Source organism: Choloepus didactylus, chromosome 16 (genome assembly GCF_015220235.1).
Source record: "Choloepus didactylus isolate mChoDid1 chromosome 16, mChoDid1.pri, whole genome shotgun sequence".
Taxonomy (NCBI): domain Eukaryota; kingdom Metazoa; phylum Chordata; class Mammalia; order Pilosa; family Megalonychidae; genus Choloepus; species Choloepus didactylus.
Genome location: NC_051322.1, coordinates 53,921,620 through 53,946,291, shown reverse-complemented (window position 1 = coordinate 53,946,291; position 24,672 = coordinate 53,921,620). Strand labels below are relative to the sequence as shown.

Genomic DNA, 24,672 nt, shown 5'->3' with positions numbered 1-24,672 from the left:
CCACTTACTCCCTGTGTGATCTTGGGTGAGATTCCTTAACCCAGTGTTTCTTAAGCAGGGGTGATTTTGCCACTCTCAAGGGACATTTGGTAATATCTAGAAATAATTTTGGTTGGCACAATTTGGAGGGTTGCTACTGACCTCTTGTGAGTAGAAGCCAATGATGCTGCTAAACATCCTACAATGCACAGGACAGCCCCCCACAACAAATAATTTTCTGGCCAAGTGTCAATGGTTCTGAGGTCAAAAAACCCCATTTCAACCTTTCTGAACCTCCATTTCCTCATCTGTGACTTGGGGTCAATAATAGTAACTATTAGTTTTTGTGATAGTTAATTTATGAGATAATCCATGTAAAATGCTTAGCAATAGTGTGAGAAACAAGCACTATTCCTAAAAAGGAATAAACGCTCACCCGATTGTGGAGAAGAAAAGAATTTATTCACGGTCTTGCAAGAACGGGCACCCAACCAAAATGTGGGGGTTGGCGCCCAGAACAATAGATTCAGCAGTATTTATTCCCTAAACCTAACCGCAAGTCCCTCCCCTGTTTCTCCATTGGCTGGATACTCCAGAGGTTACATTCTATTCGACAAGCCTAACTAGCCCGTGCAAATTTGAAACATGCAGCCCACCCAAATTGGAAACATTTGAAATACATTTCCAGCGCAAATTTGCAACATTAGGAACTGATGGAACAAATCCCCACCCCTGACTATAATGGTTATGCCCAGGCCTCTTTAGAGCCAGTTCTGGCTAGTTTGGTAACAAGTTATGAGGCTATTTTGAGAACCTCTATTCCGAGGCTCCACCCTGCAAGGATAGTACATAGTGGGCGGATAAGCAGGGGGACTGACTGTGGATAGTGGGTGGATAAGCAGGGGGACTGACTGTGGATTACGGTTTGTCTTTTTGACCTACCAATTCCTTAACTGCCCCACCCTGCTTGGCACACCTGTCCTGTGTGAAAGCTAAACTTAATCTAATTCTCACAATAGTTCCTGGCACATAAGTGCTCTGTTAATATAAATTATCATTACTATCACCATCACTATCATTATTCTGGATATTTAGACTTATTTAAAAGAACATGTTGTCTGCTACCTGTATCCATGTGCCCAGGGAAATCTGTTTGCCTCTTTCCTTCAACTAATAAAAATTTCTAGAGAACAAAGAAAAATGGGGAATGGAACAGAAGAGGCTCTTCTTGCTTAAATAACCAAAGAAGATAATGGACCAATAATTAGATACTAGAATAATATCTAAGAATTTTATTGGAATTCTAATATCTAATTAGAATCTGTTATTAGAATAAGTTCCTTTACATTCGAAGCAATGATACTCAATCATATTAATGCAAACAGCTTTCTTTTTCAGATCAATATTTTTTTTTCTTTTCCTTCTGCAAAGCCTTTGTACTTCCTTTCCTCTCCAGATATTTTGGAGTTCCAACCTCAGTCTTTTCTGGTTATTAAGGACTTGGGAGCTATTAAACTAATAGAAAGCCTTGGCTAGGACAAAACATTGGAATATTTGAAAATAAAAGTTATGCCATTAGAGAGTATTCATATAGTAACCAAATGAGATGCTGAAATGTTTCCAGAGTCTTCAAACATACAATTTTCATTTTGTAATTATACTAAGGCATAGTGGAGCAAACTAAACTCCTAAATTGTACTCAGTAATCAGGAGTTCATTCATATTGCAATGACATTAATAATTATCTTTTGTTTTTCAAGGCAAATGCAATAGGCCGAAGTGCTAAAACAGTTCGAGAATTTCTTGAAAAGAATTACACAGAAGATGCTATAGCAAATGACAGTGAGGCTATCAAATTAGCAATAAGAGCTTTGCTAGAGGTAAGTGATCTAATAAATAAAGCATATTCAATGAAGATTTGAGAGAAGCATGTTTTGTCCCATCTATTTGCTTACTAAAACACAAAATTCACTGAAGTAATTCTAATGTTGCACTTTTTCCACATTAGGTTGTCCAGTCTGGTGGAAAAAACATTGAACTTGCCATAATAAGAAGAAACCAACCTTTGAAGGTAAATCACTGACTAAAAAGGAAAAATATGTATAGTGTAAAGTATTTTGACAAAAGAAAAATGTTAACACCTGTGAATCCCCATTATAAGCCTGAAACGTCCATTAGGATCCACTGACACCATGATCCACTTCTGTTTTGTTTCTCTAGGCTGATATTCACTAATTTGTATATGCTTATTGTAAACAGTTACTATACCTATGTGAAGACTTCAAGGCACTGAGATTTTATATAGGCCTGCCCCAGTTAGTACTTTCTATAAGTAGGAACCCCTGCTGAATCAGCCCTATGTCAGTATAGCATATCCCCTATGGGAATTCAATCCTGGCATCATATACAGCAGTCACTCTTCCTGTCTCTTCAGATATTCTCAAATCAAGACATTCTTCTAGCCAGTGTTATTCAACTGTCATGTATATAATAACTGTTGACTCTCTGGCCTTCTGACATAATATCAGTCTTCTTAATATCATAAAACCTCCAGCCATTCCTGATTGTCTACTGATCTTTATTTTCTCCATATTTTTCTTGAAGGTGACTTGAGCCTCTGTAAGACTTGAGTTTTACTACCTAGCGTGATAACCTTTCTATATTTTTTGTGGCATATTTAATATTATTAATTGTATATCTTCTGTCAGCCATTGTGGATTAAAACTGCTGTACTTCAAAATAAATTTTTCAGAACAATGTGATAAGTAAATTGTTGAGAACACTGTGATAGAGGACTCATCGGCTAAAGAGCACTTGAAATGTAGTTTACTGTTTTTCATTAGGTAGGTCTGTAGAGTAGAGCTTGCGAGATACTTCTCTTTATTTGAGAATGTACAAAAGCCTCAAAGCATGGGAAGCTGTGTTTGACTTATACTATAAAGGATTGTTTTACATGTACCTTTTCTTTTGTTTTAAGGAAAATATTTCAAGGAGAAATAGTGTTAAAACAATGTTGGAGCAGTGTTTTTTGTTTTTTTTGACACCAGTTTCCTACCTTTTATTATTTGAACAAATGGATAGGAATACAAGGATAGGACAGCAGCAGAGTTTCAATAAAGAAGAAAAATGGGGAAAGGGCAGTGGGGCCCAGCATTGCATGGTCCCACATAAATAAACAGGTTACTGAAAAAAAAGTATGGAGATGGGGACTGGGCTTGGTAGTTGTCCAGGCCACGAAAGACATGAAGTCAGATGCTAGCCCCACAGGAACACAGAAACCACTGAGGCCAGGAGTACCTCTCCAGCCCCATCACATGCACATATACACACAAGAATAAATAGATACACACAGTTATATGTATATACTTTTATTTATGAGTGGTAGAATGGTACATGTACTGACAGCAAAGTTAGACTCATTCAAATTGATATTTCAGGATGGGCTGTATAGACATGAGTTTAGAAGTTGGATAGACATGAGTTTAGGTTTCAGTATAGCCATTAGTTTAATAATGTGACTTTAAGCGTGGTACTCCCATCTTTGATTTTCAGTTTCCTTGTATATAAGATGAGGCTAACAATAACTGCCTCAGAGGGTTGTTGTGATAAAAAATGAGATAGTATGGGATAGTAGTATATTAGTGGGCACATTTCATTTTGTAGATGCTCATTAAATGGTACTGTTACCATTTTATCTTGAAACAAAAGGAAGATATGTCTGTATATGTATATGCATGTATACATAGAGAGACAAAGTTTGGTCAGTTTTAGTGTCATTAATTTTGGCTAAAAGCAGTGCTGTGTCTCTGTACCTTTCATGAAAAATTTAAAAAGAAGATGATCTTTTGTAAACCTAGTCACATTCTGCAACTAAAACACAAAAAATTGCCTTTCCCTGTAATCTTTGACTACCAACATATGAAGAGCAGAGAGCCTATAGGGAATAGGATTACATGCTCTCCTTTCACCATCTCACCTGCTTCTGGCCTGCTTACCTCACCACCTAGTAAACATCCAGGAAGCTCACTGGTTGCTTTCTCCAACTATCTACACAGAGTTTCCAGTTCACTTTTTAGTGCCTCACTCTTAAATAAAAAGTTTAGCCAAGGATCCTGTAGATATTGAGGAAAGCCTTCAATATGAAAAGTAGACTGAATCTGAGAGAAAAGGGAATTAGAGGTAACAGATACATCACCAGAGTCAGAAGAAATCTGAAACAGCCACTACCACCAAAATCCTATGATTAGTAGGGGGAGGGGCAAAATGGTGGCATAGGGAGGAGTGGAATTTCGTTAGTCCCCTGGAGTAACTAATAAACAACCAGGAACAACTAGTAAATAATCTGGAACAACTGCTAGGGTACAACTGACTGTCCACACATAGTACATCAACCTGGATTGGGTGGAATGGCTGAGATCTCAGCATAAAAACCTTGGAACTGCACCGAGATCCCTCTACACCAATGACAGGCTGAGCTGCAAGACCTCGCTGTAAGAGAAAGAAGCAGTTCTGGAGCAAGTGGATATAGCTCACCCCAGCTCCAACTGGGATTTTAATGAACAAATGTGGACTGCTGAATACAAGCTACAAACATAAACAGACCTGTAACAAGCAGACAGAGGCTTTTAGAGACAACTGACCTTAAAGAGCCAGAAAACTCCTATGCCTTGGGAAAGGGAGCCCAGAAGATGAGGTGCTCTCTCTGACGACAGGTGAAACTGGAGGGCCATGGACCTGTTCTGAAAGGGGGCTTTCTTTTCCTTTTTCTCTCTCTCAACCTGAGTGGCTCAGTGGAGAGAGCCTCAGCCATTTTCAGTTTACAGTGCTCTGACCCAGATGGGGGTGGAGATAACAGAGTCAGAGAAAAAGGAGCAATTCAAATACAGAAGAAAACACCCTAGGGGGTGTATCTTCCCTAAGAGTAAGGAGGTGGGGCCCAGCCCTAGGGCTGCCCTTCGCTTCAGAACTCAGACCCCAGAGCCTGGGGGGAAACAATCAAACCAGAAACAACCTAAGCTGAGAACTAAAGGGGCCATACCTTCTTCCACTACAGGGAGGGACAGGCTGACAGGCACCACCTGCTGAGCAGGTTAGAGTGGCTAGAGGCCTCACAGGGAAGTCTGTCAGTCTTCTAAGATACACCCTCAGGGAAACTTGAAACTGAATATAACCCCATTCTGAGATCTGAAGCCGTTCTGGTCTGGGAAAATCTGATTGGGGTAATCAAGGAAACCAGATGCCTAGACAACAGGAAAACTACAAATTACAGTAGTTAAAATGAAGATATGGCCCAGTCAAAGGAACAAACATACACCTCAATTAAGATATAGTTGAGATATTGTTTCACTTTAATGAAACAATCAAAGATTTTCAAAGAAATTTGCTAAATAAATTCAAAAACCAAATCAGTGCATGCACGGAAGATATGGCAAAAGAGATGAAGGATATAAAGAAAACACTGGGCAAACATAAGGTAGAAATCAAAAGCTTGATAAAACAGCAGCCAGAATCTATGGAAATGAAAGGCACAACACAAGAGATGAAAAACACAATGGAGACATACAATGGCAGCTCTCAAGAGGCAGAAGAAAACACTCAGGAACTAGAGAACAAGAAACCTGAAATCCTATACACAAAAGAACAGATAGGGAAAAGAATGGAAAAATATGAGCAATGTCTCAGGGAATTGAATGACAACATGAAGCACATGAATGTATGTGTCACAGGTGTCCCAGAAGGAGAAGAGAAGGAAAAAGGGGCAGAAGCAATAACGGAGGAAATAATCAATGAAAATTTCCCATCTCTTATGAAAGGCATAAAATTACAGATCCAAGAAGTGCAGTGTACCCCAAACAGAATAGATCTGAATAGACCTATGCCGAGACACTTAGTAATCAGATTATCAGATTATCAAACATCAAAGACAAAGAATTATGAAAGCAGCAAGAGAAAAGCAATCCATCATATACAAAGGAAGCTTGGTAAGACTGTGTGCAGATTTCTCAGTACAAGCCATGGAGGTAAGAAAGCAATGGTGTGATATATTTAAGATACTGAAAGAATAAAACTGCCAACCAAGAATCCTATATCCAGCAAAACTGTCCTTCAAATATGAGGGAGAGTTTAAAATATTCTCTGACAAACAATGACAGAGTTTTTGAACAAGATACCTCCTCTACAGGAAATACTAAAGGGAGTAGGAGTGAGAGGTTTGGAACACAATTTTGGGTTATGATAGCACAACAATGTAAGTACACTGAACAGAGATGACTGTGAGTATCGAGAGAGGAAGGTTAGGAGCATGTGGGACGCCAGAAGGAAAGAGGAAAGATAAAGACTGAGATTATATAACTCAGTGAAATGTAGAGTGCTCAACAAGTGTGATAAAATGTACAAATATGTTTTTACATGAGGGAGAACAAATGATTGTCAAACTTGCAAGGTGCTAAAAATGGGGTGGTATTGGGGAAAAATATGATCAAAGCAAACTAGAAACTATAGTTAACAGAAACATTGTATTATGCTTCCTTTAATGTAACAAAGGCAATATACCAAAGCTAAATGCCTATAATAGGGGGACATACGGGAGGGGTATGGGACTCTTGGATTGGTGATGTTGTCTTGACCCTTTTATTGTACTTTAGTTTCATTCTATCCTTTCATTGCTTTTTAGCTGTCATTTTTTTCTTTTTCTTTTGTCTCTCTACGTTCTTTGACTCTTCTTTCTTCTTTGTGGAAGAAATAGAAATGTCCTTATATAGATAGTGGTGATGGTGGTGAATGCATAGATACGTGATTATACAGGGAACTATCAATTGTTTACTTAGGACAGAAAGTATGGTCGGTGAACAAAGCCATCTTGAAAAAACAGGTTGATGGAGAAGTCTTGAGAGCACTATATTGAGTAAAATAAGACACATAAGGACAAATATTGTATGGTCTCACTGATATGAACTAATTATAATATGTAAACTCATAGAAATGAAATATAAGTTACCAGGATATAGATTGAGGCTAAAGAATGGGGAGTGGTTGCTTATTATGAGCAGAATGTTTAACTAGGTTGAACTTAAGTGTTTGGCAATGGACAGAGGTGATGGTAGCACGTTATTCTGGGAATAATTAAGAGTGCTGAATGGTGTGTGAATGTGGTGGAAAGGGGAAGCTCAGAGTCACATATGTCACCAGAAGGAAAGTTGGAGGTTAATATATGGGAATGTATAAAACAGTGAATCTTGTGGTGGACAATGTCTGTGATTAACTGTACAAATATTACTAATCTCTTTCATGAAATAGAATAAATGCATGACACTATAACTAGAAACTAATAATAGAGGAGTATATAGGAAGAAATATACCTATTGCAAACTATGTACTACACTTAGTGGTATTTTAATATTCTTTCATCAACAGTAACAAATGTTCTATACCAATACTATGAGTCAATAATGGAGGGGTGTTCCAGTTTGCTAATGCTCTTTTTGAAAACACCAGAAATGGATCAGCTTTTATAAAGGGGGCTTATTTGGTTGCTGTGCCAGTTTGAATGTATTATGTCCCCCAGAATGCCATTATCTTTGATGTAATCTTGTGTGGGCAAATGTATCAGTGTTGATTAGATTGTAATTCTATTCTTTGAGTGTTTCCATGGAGACGCACCCCACCCAACTGTGGGTGATGACTTTGGTTGGATAATTTCCATGGAGGTGTTGCCCCACCCATTCAGGGTGGGTCTAAATTGAATCACTGGAGCCATATAAATGAGCTGACAAACAGAGGGAATTCAGTGCAGCTGTGAGTGACATTTTGAAGAGCAACCGAGAGTGGTATTTTGAAGAGGAGCTTCAGCCAAGAGGGACACTTTGAAGAATGCAGAGAAGCAGAGAGAGGACTTGCAATTTACAGAGACATTTTGCAGATGGCCTTTGAAAGCAGACTTTTGCTCTGGAGAAGCTAAGAGAGGACAAATGCCCCAAGAGCAACTGAGAGTGACATTTTGGAGAGAAGCTGAAGCCTGGAGAGGAACATCCTGGGAGAAAGCCATTTTGAAACCAGAACTCTGAAGCAGACACCAGCCACATGCCTTCCCAGCTAACAGAAGTTTTCCGGACATCATTGGCCATCCTCCAGTGAAGGTACCCTTTGTTGATGGACACTTTATGGCCTTAAGACTGTAACTTGTAACCAAATAAACCCCCTTTATAAAAGCCTATCCATTTCTGTGTTTTGCATTCCGGCAGCATTAGCAAACTAGAGCAGTTACAAAGTTACAGTCTTAAGGCCATAAAGTGTCCAAGGTAATGCATCAACAATCAGGTACCTTCACTGGAGGATGGCCAATGGTGTCCGGAAAATGTCTGTTAGCTGGGAAGGCACATGGCTGGCATTTGCTCCAGAGTTCTGCTTTCAAAATGGCTTTCTCCCTGGACATTCCTCTCTAGGCTGCAGCTCTTCAAAAATGTCACTCTTAATTGCTCTTAGGGTGTCCTCTCTTAGCTTCTTCAGAGCAAAAAGTCTGCTTTCAAGGGCCTTCTCCAAAATGTCTCTGTAAACTGCAGCTCCTCTCTCAGCTCCTGTGTGTTCTTCAAAGTGTCCCTCTTGGCTGGCTGTAGCAAGCTCGCTCCTTCTGTCTGAGCTTATATAATGCTCTAGTAAACTAATCAAGGTCCACACTGAATGGGCAGGGCCATACCTCCATCAAAATTATCCCATCATAGTTATCACCTACAGTTGGTGGGTCACATCTCCATGAAAACACTCAATCAAAGAATTACAATCTAATCAACACCAATGACATCCACCCACACAAGATTGCATCAAAGAACTTGGCATTTGGGGGGACATAATACATCCAAACCAGCACAAGGGTGTTGGTTAGGGGTATGAGAGGACTTGAGTTTTATTTTTTGTCTTTATTTCTTTTCTGGAGTAATGACAATGTTCTAAAAATTGGAAAAAAAAAGTTCATTGTGGTGGTGTATGCACAGCTGTATGATGGTACTGTGGGCATTTGATTGTGCACTTTAGATCTTTGGATGATTGTATGGTATGTGAACAATCTCAATAAAACTAAATTTTTAAAAAGTCCTATGATTAGTAGCCATGGAGAGATGAAGCAATATAAAAACAGAAACATTCAGAGAACCCAGAAGTGCTCTTGGAAACCCGACTATGAAGGGGAGAATTAAAGATCAATAGAAATATTAGAATTAAGTGTAAAATGAAGAAAATCTCCTAGAAAATAAAACACAGATATCTATAGATGAACAAACAGAGAAAAGGTAAATCAGAAGACAAGAGGAAGCACATGTAAGTGGCATGAAAAATCATCAAAGAAATAATAAAGTAAAATTTCCCAGAAGTATAAGACATGAGTCTTTAAATCAAAGGTCTCACCAAGTACTCTGCATGATGAATGAAAAAGACCCATCCAGTGCCTCAATGTACAGCTTTGCAAGATGCTGCAGCCAAACCTGCTTGCAGCCAGTGACAATGATGTCACTGTTTGGTGTTCTCAGGGCAGGATGCATCAAATTGAAATGCAATAGAAGCTATTAAGCAAGGTTCAACCATAGTTGGCCTGAAGGAAACAAACAAACAAACAACCTTGCAGTGTTGGTTGCATTGAAGAGGACACCATCAGAGCTTGCAGCCCATCAAAAACAAAATTCTCCATGTTGACAGCCTTTTCTGTACCTCAAGTGCAGGGCTTACTGCTGATGTTATATAATTTCTTTGCCTGGAGTGATTGGATTCCTGAGTTGTATTTGACAGACTTCTTCCCATGTCTGGTCTTCTATGTCTAATTGGAAGCATGACCTAGACCGGAGACCATATAGTGTGGGGCTGCTCATTGCTGGTTATAATGATATGGGCCCTTATATTTTACAAACCTGTCCACCTTCTATTTTGACTACAAAGCTATGAGCATTGGAGCCTGTTCTCAATCAGCTTGTACTTTCTTCTATAGATATGTCCATGGACTGCAGTTTGAACAAACTGTTTAAAGATGAGCTGTATGTCTTAAGAGACACATCCTACAGAGCAGGACCTAAGTACAAAAGATGTTTCCATTGGAATTGTTGGTAGAGACTTGAAGTTAATGGTCTGTGATGATGATATCTCCATTCCTGGCAGGTCTTCAGGAATTATCACAGAGAAGGGCACAAGCTTCTGATGAATCTGCAGAAAAGGCTGCTGACCCAGTGGAACATTAGATGAAATTCAGTCTATATACATATTATCAAATCGTAACAATTCAGAAACAGGTACCTGAAAGACAATAATCTATACTTTAAACCTAAAGATGTAGATGGTGGAATGGTATGTTTTAGAAATTAGTACAGGTGTGAATTTGTTCCAAGCATCCTAACTTAAACCATGTAACAGGGTGCTTTTTTTCCTTCAAGAGGGTCTATATAATCATTTTCTAGAAAGTATAGGGTATCTGTACTACAGTTTTTATGTGAAGAACCTAAGAGCCTTTGTGGTTTTAAAAACAACCGGGGCAGACTTGCAGGAAGATGGCAGATTAGGAGAGGCAGAGCAGAAATTCTCCATGAAAAAGACTAGATAAAGGGCAGAAAGCACTGCAGAACAGCAGTTCCAAGGTGCCACCAGTCAGACATGGACTTCTATACCACATAGTGGGGACTAAGCTGGAGAGGCAGAGAGACTGCGTTTGAAAGGACAGGGTGAGTGTGTTCAGCCTGTATGACCAGCAGAGATGGACAGCTGAAGCCGGCTGTCGAGTGTGGGAGGGAACAGATATCCATGCCCTGTCTACCCATCTCAGCTGTCGACTGGGGGGACAACCCTTCACAGCCCTGCAGCCAGTAGCTCCCATTGCCAGGAATGGTGGCTGGAGCTGGCCACTGAGTGGAGGAAGGAGCAGCTTTTCATGCTCTGTGCACGTATCTCAAGAGTTAGATGGGGAGATAATCCTTCACAGCCCCATGGCTGAGAGCTCCCATGTCAGGGACTGGTGGCTAGAGCTGGCCACTGATCATGGGAGGAAGGAGTTTTTCATGCCCCATACACCCTTCTCAGCAGTTGGTGGGGAAGATAACCCTTCACAGCCCTGCAGCCAAGAGCTCCTGTGAGGGCACTTGGGATTTGGTGGACTTGTGGTGACTGCATTCACTCTTCCTCCACAGAAGTCCATGGTGAACACAGCTAAGAGGCAAGGGTGCTGTACAGAAGTGCAAGGAGACCCTCCCCAACACCAGGGACTCATGAGTGCATTGTGGACAGGAACTGCAGTGCGTTTGAGCTGGAGGGTGTGACATGCAGCTTCACAGCCCCAGAGAGGTCCAGTCGCAGCTCTGGTAACTTCCAGGACCACTGTGCCCTGAAGTGGACTCCCTGCCGAACTATACAACATCTGCCCCCCAACCACACGGCTGGCAGTTCCAAGTGCACACAGGGAACTGGTGCAGTAATTGGATTTCCATCTGGGTTGGACTCTGCCTAGTGCACAGGCAAATTTGGGGGAGATCTGGCCTGATCACTTCTAGGACATGGGATGTGCATTCCACCAAGCTGTAGCTCTGCGAAATTATAGATAAATGTTCAAAGAATCCTGTATATCCCAAAATAACCTTAACAAAATAAGCAAATGCCCTGAGGCCAAAAACAGAAAATCATAAAGTACATGAAGAAACAAGAAGATATGAACAACCCAAACAACCAAATTAAAAAGTCAGAGGAGACACAAAGCTTGGAGCAGTTAATCAAAGAAGTACACATAAATCTCCAAAACAACTTCTGTGAGTTGATTAAGGTCATAAAGGACATCAACAATACTCTTGCAGAGCAAAAGAAGAACTTGAAAGAGTAAATAAAATAATAGCAGATCTTATGGAAATAAGATAATGTTGAACACGTTAAAAATATATTAGACACTTAGCAGATTTGAAGAGGCAGAAGAAGGAATAAGTGAATTAGAGGACAAGGCAATTGAATATGGACACACAAAAGAACAAATAGTGAAGAAAACTGAAAAATTTGAAATGGATCTTAGGGAAATGATGAACAACATGAAGCGCACAAATGTAAGAATCATTGGTGTCCCAGAAGGTGAAGACAAGAGTAAAGGGCTAGGAAGAGTGTTTGAAGACATAGTTGGGGAAAACGTCCCAACCATTCTTAAAGACATCAATATGCAACCAAAGATGCCCAGTGGACTCCAAATAGAATAGATCGAAATAAACCCACTCTGAGATATATGCTAATCAGATCGTCAAATGCTGAAGAGAAGGAGAAACTCCCAAAGATGACAAGAGAGAAGCAATTCACCACATACAGGGAAACCACATAAGACTAAGTACTGACTACTCAGCTGGCACCATGGAGGCAAGAAGGCAGTGGTATGACATATTTAGGATTCTGAAAGAGAAAAATTTCCAACTAAAATTTCTTTATTCAGCAAAGTTCTCTTTCATATTTGAGGGAGAGTTTCAATTTTTCACAGAAAAACAAATTCTGAGAGAATGTGTTAACAAAGAGATCTGCCCTGCAAGAAATACTAAAGGGAGCTCTACCAGCTGAGAAAAAAAGAAATGAGAGAGAAGTCTGGAGAAGGGCAGAGAATTGAAGATTATTAATAAGGGAAACTTAAAGGGAAAAAAGAGGTGGGGGGGGAACAGATCTTACAAATGAAAACCAAAAGATGAGATGGTTGATTCAAGAACTGCCTTCAGAAAGAAAGACAGTAAAGACTGGGACTGTACAACTTGGTGAAACCTAGAGTGTTCAATGATGGTGACTAAATGTACACATATAAAATTGTTTTTACCTGTGGGAGAACAAATGAATGTCAACCTTGCAAGGTGTTGAAAAGGGGATGGTATTGGGGAAAAAATATAATCAATGCAACTGGAGTTTATGGTTAACAATAACATTGTAATATGCTGCCATTCAGTCTAACAAAGGCTAATATACCAAAGCTAAATGTCTGTGAGAGGGAGTTATAAGGGAGTGCTATGGGATTCTTGGTAGTGGTGGTGTTGTCTAACTTTATTGTTGTATTCTATTTTTATTTTTTCTTTTACCTTTTTTATTTTAAAAATTTTTTGAGTAATTATTATGTTCAAATGCTGATTGTGGTAATCAGTGCACAACTATATGATGATACTGTGAACAATTGTATACCATGGATGATTGTATGGTATGTGAATATATCTCTAAAAGTAAAGGGAAAAAATAAACAGGAAAACAAGTGCTGGAGGAAACAGAGAGATGTACCTATTCACTGTTGGTGGGGAAGTAGAATGGTGTAGCCTATCTGGAGGACAGTGTGGTGGTTCCACAAGAAGCCAAGCATGTGGATGACATAAGGTCTTGCAACCTCATTATTGGGTATATACTTGGTAGATCTGAGAGCAGGGACACAAATGGACATTTGTACACTGGTGTTTATGGTGGCAGTATTTGTGATTTGTAATGGGTGAAGGTGAGCTAAGGGCACATCGACTGATGAACAGAATGTTGAAATGTGGTGTATGTACACAATAGAAAATTGAGCAACTGCAAGAAGGATTGAAGTTGTGTTGTGCAACTAGGTGAATGGATTTTGAGGATGGCATTTTGAGTGAAGAATGCCAGAAACAAAAAGACAAAACATTATAACACCTCAACTAATATGGACTAACTATAATGTGCAAACTCTGAGAATTGAATCAAGAGCACAGGTTATCAGGGGAAGGCTTAATGTAAAGGTCCCTAGATTGTAAGCTCTTACAGCAGTCACGTCTATTCCTGAGTTGTAATGGTTACCCTTAAACTCTGAGATGCTGAGCTCTTTGTGTATAACCTGGTTGATCTCTGGATCTTTGGGTATCTGGGTGGCACCAGATACCCAAACTCAGAGCTAGAGCTCGGTAGCTATGAATGTCAGTATTATCTCATATGGCAACTGTTAAAGAGCTGAAAAAGAATTAAGACTTCAATTAGAGATATGAATGAAGTGGATCTGGTTAGGACTAAGGCAAATCAGACCAAAGAGTCAGGGACAATACTGACTGTATTTAAAAACTTCAACTTCTGTGCAAGACCAAGAGAAGACATATTTATTTGTTGCAGGATCTATATTTTCTGTAGTGCACTGAATAATTTAACTTGTACGGTCAGTTTGTTTGAACACCGTAAGTACATGGAGCTTTGAATGGGAAGTGAGATCTGGTAGGTTTGTACAGGTTGGGGTGAAATCCCGATACTTCCCAAAGAGATTTGGGCAGAGGATAAAAATGTGTTTCTGGGGCCCCTCCTGAGGAACTGGGGAAAATGTGGAAATGTTGGACTTCCCCACCTCGGTTGTTACTGATAGTCTCACAGACATTGAGGACTACCAATTTAGTAGGCTGGACCCTCAATCTGGGGGCTTTCCCTTATGAGATTTGTTACTACAAGGGAGAGGTTAAACCTACTTATAATTGTACCTAAGAGTCTCCCCCAGAGAACCTCTTTGTTGCTCAGATGGGCTTGTCTCTCTCTCTAAGCCCATTCAGCAGGTAAACTCTCTGCCCTCCCCCACTATGTGGAACATGACTCCCAGGGGTGTAAATCCTCCTGGCAATGTGGGACATGACTCCTGGGGATGAGCCTGGATCTGGCATTGTGGGATTGAGAAAGCCTTCCTGACCAAAAGGGGGTAGAGAGATAAAATAAGATTTCAGTGGCTAAGAGCTTTCAAATGGAGTCAAGAGGTCACTCTGAAGGGTATTCTTATGCGCTATATAGATATTCCTTTTTAGTTTTTAGTTTGTTGGGATGGCTAGAGGGAAATACCTAAAGCTGTTGAACTGCAACCCAGTGACCTTGATTCTTGAAGACGATTGTATACCTGTATAGCTTACACGGTGTGACTTGATTGTGACAAACTTTTGGCTCATGCTCCCTTTATCCAGTGCTTGGACAGATGAGTAGAAAAATGGGACAAAAATTAAATGAAAAATAGGGTGGGATTGGGGAGATGGAATGTTTTAGGTTCTTTTTTACCTTCTATTTTTTGGGGAGGAGTAAGGAAATTTTTCAAAAATTGATTCTGGTGATGAATGCACAACCATATGATAGTATGGTGAATAATTGTGCACTGTAGATAATTGTAGAATATGTAAATATATCTCAATAAAACTGTATTAAAAAAAAACAACTGCTTTCACAATGATAACATGGAATGTGAATGGATTAAGCTCCCCAATTAAAAGATATAGACTGGCAGAATGGATTAAAAAGTATGAACCATAAATATGCTGTTTGCAAGAGACTTATCTTAATTCCAGGGACGTAAAGAGATTGAAAGTGAAAGGATGGAAAAATAAATATTCCATGCAAGCTACAGCCAAAAGAATGGGGTAGCAATACTAATATCAGACAAAATAGACTTTAAATTCAAAGATGTCATAAGAGATAAGGACCCTCTATATTAATAAAAGGGACAATACACCAAGAAGAAATAACAGTCATAAATGTTTATGCACCCAATCAGGGTGCTCCAAAGTACATGAGACAGACATTGACAGAACTGAGGGAAGCAATAAATGTTTCTACAATAATTGTGGGAGACTTCAATACAGCATTCTCTTCTATAGATAGAACAACCAGACAAAGGACCAATAAGGAAATTGAGAACCTAAACAATGTGATAAATGAATTAGACTTAATAGACATATATAGAGGATTACATCCCAAATTACCAGAATATACATTCTTCTCTAGTGCTCATGGAATACTCTTCAGGATAGATCGTATGCTGGGACATAAAACAAGCCTCAATAAATTTTAAGAGATTGAAATTATTCAAAAAACATTTTCTGACCATAATGGAACAGAACTAGAAGTCAATAACCATCAAAGAACCAGAACATTCAAAATACGTGGATGTTAAACAACATGCTCCTAAACAGTCATTGAGTCAAAGGAGAAATTGCTAAATATCTAGAGATAAATGAAAACAAGACACAACATATCAAAACTTGTGGGATATAGCAAAGGCAGTGCTGAAGGGGATATTTATAGCTGTAAATGCATACAATAAAAAAGCAGAAAGCTAAAATCAAAGACCTAACTGAACAAATGAAGCTAGAGAATGATCTGCAACCTAACCTGAAAGCAAGTAGAAGAAAAGAAATAATAAGGATTAAAGCAGAAACAAATGATATGGAGAACATAAAAACAATAGAATAAATAAAACCAAAATTTGGTTCTTTGAGAAGATCAACAAGATTGACAAAACTTTAGCTAGAACTGAGAAAGTCAAAAAGACAGAAGAGTCAAACAAAATCATAAATGATAGGGGGGACATTACTGTGGATCCTGAAGAAATTTTTTAAAAAATCATAAAAGGATACTGTGAACAACTGTACACCAACAAACTAGACAATTCAGAGGAAATGGACAATTTCCTGGAAACACATGAACAACATAGACTGACTTGAGAAGAAAGAGAAGGCTTCAACAAACCAATCACAAGTAAAGAGATAGTGAGCCATCAAAAAAAAAAAAAAACTTCCTACACTCATTGCTGCAAAGGAGAGGCTAAACCTGCTTATAATAGTGCCTAAGAGTCTCCCCGAGTTCCTGTTGCTCATATGTGCCCCCCTCTCTCTAGCTAAGCCATCTCAGCAGGTAACTCAACCTGCCCTCCCCCTTACGTGGGACCTGACTCCCAGAGGTATAAATTTCCCTGGGAACGCAGGATATGACTCCCAGGGATGAGCCTGGACCTGGCGTCATGGGATTGAGAACATCTTCTTGACCAAAAGGGGAGAGCAAAATGAAACAAAATAAAGTTTCAGTGGCTGAGAGTTTTCAGATGGAGTCAAGAGGTCACTTTGGTGGGCATTCTTAATGCAGCATATGCATATCCCTTTTTAGGTTTTAGTGTATTGGAATAGCTAGAAGTAAATACCTGAAACTATCAAACTGCAAACCAGTTGCCTTGACTCTTGAAGATGATTGTGTAACTATGTAGCTTACAAGGGGTGACAGTGTGATTGTGAAAACCATGTGGATCATGCTCCCTTTATCCAGTGTATGGATGGATGATTAGAAGAATGGGGACAAGAACTGGATGAGAAGGAGGATTGGATGGGGGGGATGATTTGGGTGTTCTTTTTCACTTTTATTTTTTATTCCTATTTTTATTCTTTCTGGTGTAAGGAAAATGTTCAAAAAAAGATCAGGGTGATGAATGCACAACTATATGATGGTACTGTGAAGTTGATTGTACACCATGGATAATTGTATGGTATGTGACTGTATCTCAATAAAAGTGAGTTAAAAACAAAGCAAAACAAAAAACCACAAACTGAAAAACTTCCTACAAATGAAAGTCCAGGGCCAGACGGCTTCATGGGGGAATTTTACCAAACTTTCCCCAAAGAACTGACACCATTCCCACTCAAACTCTTTGAAAACACTGAAGAAAAAGGAGCACTACATAACTCGTTTTATGAAGCTACCATCACTCTAATACCAAAACCAGATTAAGATGCTGCAACAAAGGGAAACTAAAGGCCAGTCTCCCTAATCAATATAGATGCAAAAATTCTCAACAAAATATTAGCAAATTGAATACGAAGACATATTAAAAGAATGATACACCACAAACAAGTGGGGTTCATTCCAAGCACGCAAGTGTGTTTCAACATAAGAAAATCAGTCAGTGTAATACAACACATTAACAATTCAAAAGGGAAGTATCAAATGATCATCTCGATGCTGAAAAAGCAGTCAATAAAATTCAGCAACCTTTTTTGTTAAAATCACTTCAAAAGGTAAGAATTAAAGAAAACTTTCTTAATATGGTAAAGGACATGTATGAAAAACACACAGCCAGCATAGTACTCAACTGTGAGAGACAAAAAGCCTTCCCCCTAAGATTTTGAATGAGCCAAGGATGCCTTCTGTCACCACTATTACTCAACATTGTCTAGAAGGTCTAGCCACAGCAATCCAGCAAGACAAAGAAATCAAAAGCATCCAAACTGGAAAGGAAGAATAAAACTGTCATTATTTGCAGATGATATGATTGTATATTTGGAAAATCCTGAGAAATCGATAACACAGCTACTTGAGCTAATAAACAAATTCAGGAAAGTGGTGGGATACACATTAATGTGCAAAAGTCAATAATGTTCCTATACACTAGAAGTGACCTAACTGAAGAGACACTCAAAAAAACAATTCCTTTCACAATATCAACTAAAAAAAATCAAGTACCTAGGAATAAACTTAACCAGGAACATAAAGACCTCTACTCAGAAAATTATGTAACTTACTAAAAGAAATTAAAGGAGACCTAAAGAGGTGTAAAGATATTCTGTGTTCATGGATAGGAAGGCTAAACGTCGTCGTCAGTTCTACCAAAACTTATCTACAGATTCAATGCAATTCCATTAAAAATTCCCACAACATACTTTGCAGACTTGGAAAAGCTAGTTATCAGTTTTATTTGGGGGGGGGGGGAGCCTTGAATTTGCTAAAAACATTCTAAAAGAAGATGAATGAAGTAGGAGGACTTATGCTTCCTGTCTTTAAAGCCTACTATGAAGCCACAGTAGTCAAAACAGCATGGTAGTGGCACAAAGATAGACATATTGATCAATGGAATAAAATTGAGAGTTCAGAAATAGACCCTGAAATCTATGGTCAACTGATTTTTTATAAGACCCCAAATCCCCTGAGCTGGGACAAAACAGTCTTTTCAACAAATGGGGTGGGAGAACTGGATATCCATATCCAAAAATGAAAGAGAACCCTTACCTCACACCCTATACAATAATTAACTTGAAGTGGATCAAAAACCTCATTATAAGAGACAGTACCGTAAAACTCCTAGAAGATAATTTAGGGAAACATCTTCAAGATTAGTATCAGGAGGTAGGTTATATTTTTTTATTTACAATTACTTTATCAAATAAAAAAACATTTCCAAACAAAACAAAGCAAAACAATGGGAAAAGCAAATATCCTAAAATAACTTAATTCCTTTCAATATACTCGTATTATACCAAAAGAAATTTAACAAACCATAGTCACACCCGAGGATTCCCATGTCATTAAGATCAGCCTCAATATCTTGTCAGTTCTTATTAGATTATCATTTCCCCATCACTAGCTGCTATCTCTAGATCCCCTATATTCTACAACATAAAACACTTATTTTACATTTTTCACAGAGTTTGCATTAGTGATAACATGTTAAGGAGGTAGCTTCCTTACACCCAAAGCACAAGCAACAAAAGAAAACATAGATAAATGGGAGCTCCTCAAAATCAGAAGTTTCTGTACCTCAAAGGACTTTTTCAGAAAGGTGAAGCGACAGCCAACGCAATGGGAGAAGATATTTGGAAATCATGTATCTGATAACAGTGACTGATATCCTACATATATAAAGGAATCTACAACTCAATGACAGTAGTTCAGTTGGCTTGTGCCGGTTTGGATATATTATGTCCCCCCAAAAAAGCCATGATCTTTAATCCATTCTTGTGTGATATTGGAATTAGGTTGTTTCCATGGTGATGTGACTCACCCAACCATAGGTGATATTTTTTAGTAGATTGGGTACGGCCCTGCCCATTCACTGTGGGTCTTTGCTTAGTGTACTGGAGTCCTTTAAAAGAGCCACACAGGCCCAGATGCTTGCTGACACTGATGCTTAGAGTTGCTTGGAGATGCAGACAGAAGAATGTTTAGCTAAGAAATGAAGCCCAGAGTTTGCCCTGGGATAAACTAAGAGAACAACCCCAGACACTTAGAGAGAAATGTCCTGAGAGAAAGCCATTCTGAAATCAGAACCCTGGAGTAGATGCCAGCCATGTGCCTTCTCAGCTGATAGGTTTTCCTGACGCCATCACCCATCCTTCAGTGAAGGTACCCTGTTGTTGATGCCTTAGTTTGGACACTTTTATGGACTTAAGACTGTAAATTTATAACCAAATAAACCTCCTTTATAAAATCCAAACCATTTCTGGTACTTTGCATAATGGCAGCATTAGCAAACCAAACACAACCCAATTATGAAATGGGCAGAAGATATGAAAAGACAGTTTTCTGAAGAGGAAATCCAAATGACTGAAAAACACATGAAGCATGTTCATATTCACTAGCTATTAGAGAAATACAAATCAAAACCACAATGAGTTATCATCTTACACCAAGAAGAGTGGCTGCAATTAAACAAACAGGAAACTACAAATGCTGGAGAGGATGTGGAGAAATTGGAACTCTTATTGATTGCTGGTGGGAATGTGTAATGGTACAGCCACTGTGGAAGACAGTTTGGTATTTCCTCGGAAAACTAAATATTGAGTTACCCTATGATCCAGCAGTTTCACTTCTCAGTATATATGCACATCTGGAAGCAGTGACATGAATAGACATTTGCAAATCATGTTCATAGAGGCATTGTTCACAGTTGTCAAGAGATGGTGCTCTAGTTTGCTAATGCTGCCAGAATGCAAAACACCAGAAATGGATTGGCTTTTATAAAAGGGGATTTATTTGGTTATACAGTTACAGTCTTAAGGCCGTAAAATATCCATCAACAAAGGGTACTTTCACTGGAGAAAAGCCATTGGCATCTGGAAAACCTCTGTTAGTTGGGAAGGCACATGGCTGGTGTCTGCTTGTTCCTAGGTTGCATTTCAAAATGGCATTCTCCAAAATGTCTGCATCAGCTTACAACAGCCATCTTCAAAATGTCTGTCCCAGCTCCAGCTAGCTATGAGCTCCTTCTGTCTGAGTTTGTATAGTGGTCCAGTAAACTAAACAAGACCCATGCTGAATGGGCAGGGCCACGCCTCCATAGAAATTATCCAGTCAGAGTTATCACCTACACTTGGGTAGGTCACATCTCCTTGGACACTGAACCAATAGGTTCCAACCCAATCCACACTATCAAGTCTGCCCCCACAAGAATGCATTAAAAAATATGGCTTTTTCTGGGGACATAAATATACAAACCAGCACAGATGGAAACAGCCCAAGTGTCCTTCAACAGACAAGTGGATAAACAAAATGTGGTATATACATACAATGGAATAATATGCAGCCATAAGACAACCTATGACAACGTAGATGAACTGTGAAGACATAAGGCTGAGTGAAATAAGCCAGACACAAAAGGAGAGATTGTATGTTACCACACTAATGTGAACAAAGTAAAATCAGTGTCTTATAATATAGAATGTAGGGAGCCTAGAGATATACAGAAGCTAGTGAAGAGGAATGATAACTGAGGGTGAAGTTAAGGGTAAGGGAATGGACAGGGGTGGTGATAGCTCATTAATGGGATTATAAGTATCAGAGCCACATTGAAGGTACATATGATTGAAAGTGGTTTTTTAAAGGCATGTAACCCACAGAGTAACACTACAGATGTAAATAAGTATTTGTGTGATGTCCTTCTAAGGTATGACAGTGGTACAAAGAGTTAACTACAGAATGGTATATGGAAAAACTACCCATTACATATTGTAGGCTAATTTAATAGGGATACTTAGCAGCACTGCACTAATACTAGGGATGAAGAATTAGTGGCTGATAAGAGCTCTAGGATATTTTGTGTTATAATAATTGTTTAATATTGAGAGTTACGATGATTGTATAAGCAAGTGAAGATAATGTGAGACTCTGAATGTTTATCTTGGATAGAATGTATGCTATGTGAAATTAGGAATCCCCTCCTTAATAAGTCAAGCCTTCAATTTTGAGGCTTGCTCTTGTGAAACTGAGGCCGTAAATGGGAGGCTAATCCTTCCTATTATTATGCCTAAGAGGCGCCTTCAGAGAATCTCTTTTTTGCTCAGATGTGGCCCTTCTTTCTCTAAACCCAACTCAGCAAAAAAATTCATTAACCTCCCCACTGTGTGGTACATGACTCCCAGGTGAGTGAACCTCCTTGGTAACGTGGGACACAACTCCCAGGAATGGTCCTGGCTCTGGCATCAAGGGATTGAAAATGTCTTCTTGACCAATAGAAAGGTTAACAAGGTTACAGTGACTAAGAGATTTCAAATAGTGTCGAGAGGCTATCCTGGAGGTTACTCTTATGCAAGCTCCAGCTAGATATTCCAAATGCCCACAGTTTGCCAAGCTCTAATCAACAGTAGTCCTGAAATACCTAGGTCGCTATCTGAGATTCTATAAAAGTTTTGCTCACTAAGTTTATCTCCCAGAAGCTTGTATCTACCAGAGTGTTCCTATGCCAGACAAGTCCTAAAACCCAGAGGCAACAGCCTCTTTAGGAGCAACAACCAGATACAGCCCCCTTTCTCATAATGTTGACACCCCTTTTCAATATGAACAAATTTGTGTGGTCACTGCCTCGACATCCCTGAAGATTGAGAAAGTGCTTAAATGAGGAATGGGTAGCAACAGACAAGATAGGATTTAACAAAGGATTACGAATACTGAATCTTTATATAGATTTTTTTTTTTTTTTACATGCTAGGGTATTAGAATAGCTAGAAGGAGAGAGAAACCAAGATGGTGGCTAGGTGAGACAGGGCGAAGGAACACCTCCATAGAAAACACTAGATAAGGACCAGAGAGTGACCCAGAACACCGGTTACAGCGATGTGCCAGCTGGACGAGATCTGCTAGTTCCCAGGGGCTGTATACTTGGTGAAACTGAGAGTCTGCATTCTGAAACGAGTGAGTAAGCTGGCTGGAAGTCCCACAGTTGCACGGTGATCTGGGGAAGCCAGGGTTTGGTGTCTGGAGACCAACGGGCTCTTTTAATAAAAAAGAAAAAAGGGGAAAAGCCAGGAGTGGCTGCAGGTGCAATCGTGGGAAACACGCAGTAAAACACAGCAAGAGGGGGCTGGGCCGGCCTCTCGGTGTCTGGCCTGCAAGATAGCCCGCTGTAGATATCCCTGGGGCCGGGGGAACAGAGCAGAGAGCCAGAAGCCAAAAGAATCCCCACGGCTAGCAGCTCACTCCCGGGAGGGCTGGATAAACTCCTGCCTGGGGCCATGCCCACAGCCCAGAGCCCCACCAGTTGTCCCGGAGCTGGGAAGGAGGAACTGTGCGAGGAGCGGGGTGTGGAGACGTCCCATTCGGATATTTTTGCATAAGGCTGAAAGTGAGCCGGCCCGGCCCGGCGGCCCGGGGCTTCCCTTGAGGGACGGCGCGTGCTGATGACGTAGCACAGCATTACTTCAGCAGAGGTCCTGGAGGATCGAGGCTGGGCAGGGGGATCTGCTCGGAGATCCCAGAGACACTACGCCAAGTCCGGTGGTTTGTGGGACATCGAGAGAGAGGGGCTGGGGCTGAAATGAAATGAAGGCTTGGACTCTTGCGGCGGCCTTGAATCTCCGGGAACCGGGGGGATTTGAATATTGAGGCAGTCCTTCCTCCCTGACCACCCATACAAGCGCCCCACATTCAGGGCCGACAGCTCCAGCAACACACCCAGGCTGAGTTCTCCGGCTGGAGCCCACAAGAATCGTTTCCCCATATAACGCGGGGACAAGGTGGAGAACTGACTTGAGAGGTATAGGTGACTCACAGACGCCGTCTGCTGGTTAGTTAGAGAAAGTGTATGTCACCAAAGAGTGTTTCTGGAAAATTAGATAGGGTTTTTTTTTTTTTTTTTTTTTTTTTACAAATTTAAAGAACCCTGTCGAGCAGAGCAAATGCCAAGAGGCCAAAAACAACAGAAAATCTCAATGCATATGGTAAAACCAGATGATATGGAGAATCCAACTCCAAACACACAAATCAAGTTATCAGAAGAAACGAAGTTCCTCGCAGAATTAATGAAAGAAATACAATCGAGGAACAAAAGCATGGCAAAGGATTTAAAGGACATCAAGAAGACCATGGCCCAGGATATAAGCTACATAAAGAAGACCCTAGAAGAGCATAAAGAAGACATTGCAAGGCTAAATAAAAAAAATAGAAGATCTTATGGAAATAAAAGTAACTGTTGGCCAAATTAAAAAGACTCTGGATATTCACAATACAAGACTAGAGGAAGCCGAACAACATCTCAGTGTCCTAGAAGTCCACAGAACAGAAAATGAAAGAACAAAAGAAAGACTGGAGAAAAAAATTGAAAAAATCGAAATGGATCTCAGGGGAATGATAGATAAAACAAAACGTCCAAACTTAAGACTCATTGGTGTCCCAGAAGGGGAAGAGAAGGGTAAAGGTCTAGAAAGAGTATTCAAAGAAATTGTTGGGGAAAACTTCCCAAACCTTCTACACAATATAAATACACAAAGCATAAATGCTCAGCGAGCTCCAAATAGAATAAATCCAAATAAACCCACTCCAAGACATATTCTGATCAGACTGTCAAATACTGAAGAGAAGGAGCAAGTTCTGAAAGCAGCAAGAGAAAAGCAATTCACCACATACAAAGGAAACAACATAAGACTACTTTGTGAATACTCAGTGGCCACCATGGAGGCGAGAAGGCAGTGGCATGACATATTTAAAATACTGAGAGAGAAAAATTTCCAATCAAGAATACTTTATCCAGCAAAACTCTCCTTCAAATTCGAGGGAGAGCTTAAATTTTTCACAGACAAACAAATCCTGAGAGACTTTGCCAATAAAAGACCTGCCCTACTTCAGATTCTAAACAGAACCCTACCAACAGAGAAACAACAGAAAGAAGAAAGAGATGTAGAGAATTTTAACAGAAATATATAGTACCTTACATCCCAAAGTACCAGG

At 39.7% G+C, this 24,672-nt stretch overlaps 1 protein-coding gene across 1 annotated transcript in view; it reads left to right on the top strand.

Annotated features, from left to right (window-relative positions):
• Window positions 1-24,672, top strand: part of PSMA8 (proteasome 20S subunit alpha 8) — a 74,714-nt gene that overhangs the window by 42,061 nt on the left and 7,981 nt on the right. Inside the window, exons 5-6 of the mRNA XM_037806119.1 lie at window positions 1,740-1,859; window positions 1,988-2,050. Coding sequence (XP_037662047.1) covers window positions 1,740-1,859; window positions 1,988-2,050 — 183 coding nt within the window. The remainder of the gene's footprint in view (window positions 1-1,739; window positions 1,860-1,987; window positions 2,051-24,672) is intronic.